The sequence below is a fragment of the Grammomys surdaster genome, unplaced genomic scaffold (genome assembly GCF_004785775.1).
Source record: "Grammomys surdaster isolate TR1022 unplaced genomic scaffold, NIH_TR_1.0 129, whole genome shotgun sequence".
NCBI classification, from domain to species: Eukaryota; Metazoa; Chordata; class Mammalia; order Rodentia; family Muridae; genus Grammomys; species Grammomys surdaster.
This window is the reverse complement of record NW_021604587.1, coordinates 20,195,573-20,196,671: the sequence shown is the minus strand read 5'-3', so window position 1 is coordinate 20,196,671 and position 1,099 is coordinate 20,195,573. Positions and strand designations below refer to the sequence as shown.

General features: G+C 41.0%; 1 protein-coding gene across 1 annotated transcript in view; it reads left to right on the top strand.

Moving 5' to 3' along the window:
* The first annotated feature begins 324 nt into the window (after positions 1 to 324).
* Positions 325 to 1,099, top strand: part of Acoxl (acyl-CoA oxidase like) — a 279,060-nt gene continuing 278,285 nt past the window's right edge. Inside the window, 3 exon segments of the mRNA XM_028755859.1 lie at positions 325 to 394; positions 397 to 453; positions 456 to 475. Of these exon segments, the coding sequence (XP_028611692.1) occupies positions 325 to 394; positions 397 to 453; positions 456 to 475 (147 nt within the window).

Sequence of the window (1,099 nt, the reverse complement as noted above, 5' to 3'; positions counted from 1 at the left end):
GCTCCAAATACCAACCCAGTTCCTATTGGTCTTAAGGATCATGACAGAGAAGCCTCCTCCCACCCATCCCTGTGCGTGCCCTGACTTTCTCTCTCTGAGACCTTTTCTTCTTGGGCTTGGGCCCTCTGGCTTCCGTTTGTCCTGGAACCCTGGCTTTTCCTAGCAGGCTGTGACAGGCTGCCCTGGATCTTGATCTGTATGCTGCTTTTGGCAGGAGTCTTTGTCCCAGCTCCAGCCCCATGCACTTGGATGCTGGCCACTTGGCCAGCACTCTGGCCAGGCCAGCCCTGGCCCCATGGGATCCTGTGGAAGAGTTGAGCAGAGATGACAGGATGAAGTGGACTGTTTATAGAAGTCCCTCTGTATAGATTGGCATTCAAAGTGTGCTGTCATCTGCAGGACCACAGGGATTTCTTCAGAGAGCCTGCCAGGGAATGAGCCGTCTGCCAAGGGACTCAGAGCAGCTGGGATCATGGTTTGTTTATTTCTCGATACTGTGACCATTCTTCATAAATAAGATCTTTTTATTTGAAAACTTAATTACTACTTTTACAGTCAAGTGTTGTGTAAAAGGTAACAATAACGATTACTTGCTACTATTAGTGAAGTCCCTTCAGTGTGCCGGGTGAGGTGATTCACTCACTTCACACTTATTTAGTGGCTCCTACAATGAGCCAGACACCAAGGGGCAGAAAGTAAAGCAGGTATTTGTGGAGCTTATATTTTAGTATAAAATAAAAGGAGGAGACACTAAGAGTAATAAACATATACATTTATGGTTCATCAGGCAGTGACAGACCCCGTGAGTAAAAATCAGACATAATAAGTTGGAAAGAAAAAAGATAAAATTGTCTTTATGATGACATGCTCGTACAGTTGAAAATCATAATAATTACACAAAAATATGTTAGAACTAGTAAATTCAGCAAAGTTACAGGAAAAGATCAATATGTAGAAGTAATTTTGTCTTTCTATGTTAAAATATACAATCAAACAAAATTTGATAATTTTAATTATAAAAGCATGAAATGACAAAATGCAGGGGAATAAAATCTTTCTTTCTTTCTTTCTTTCTTTCTTTCTTTCTTTCTTTCTTTCT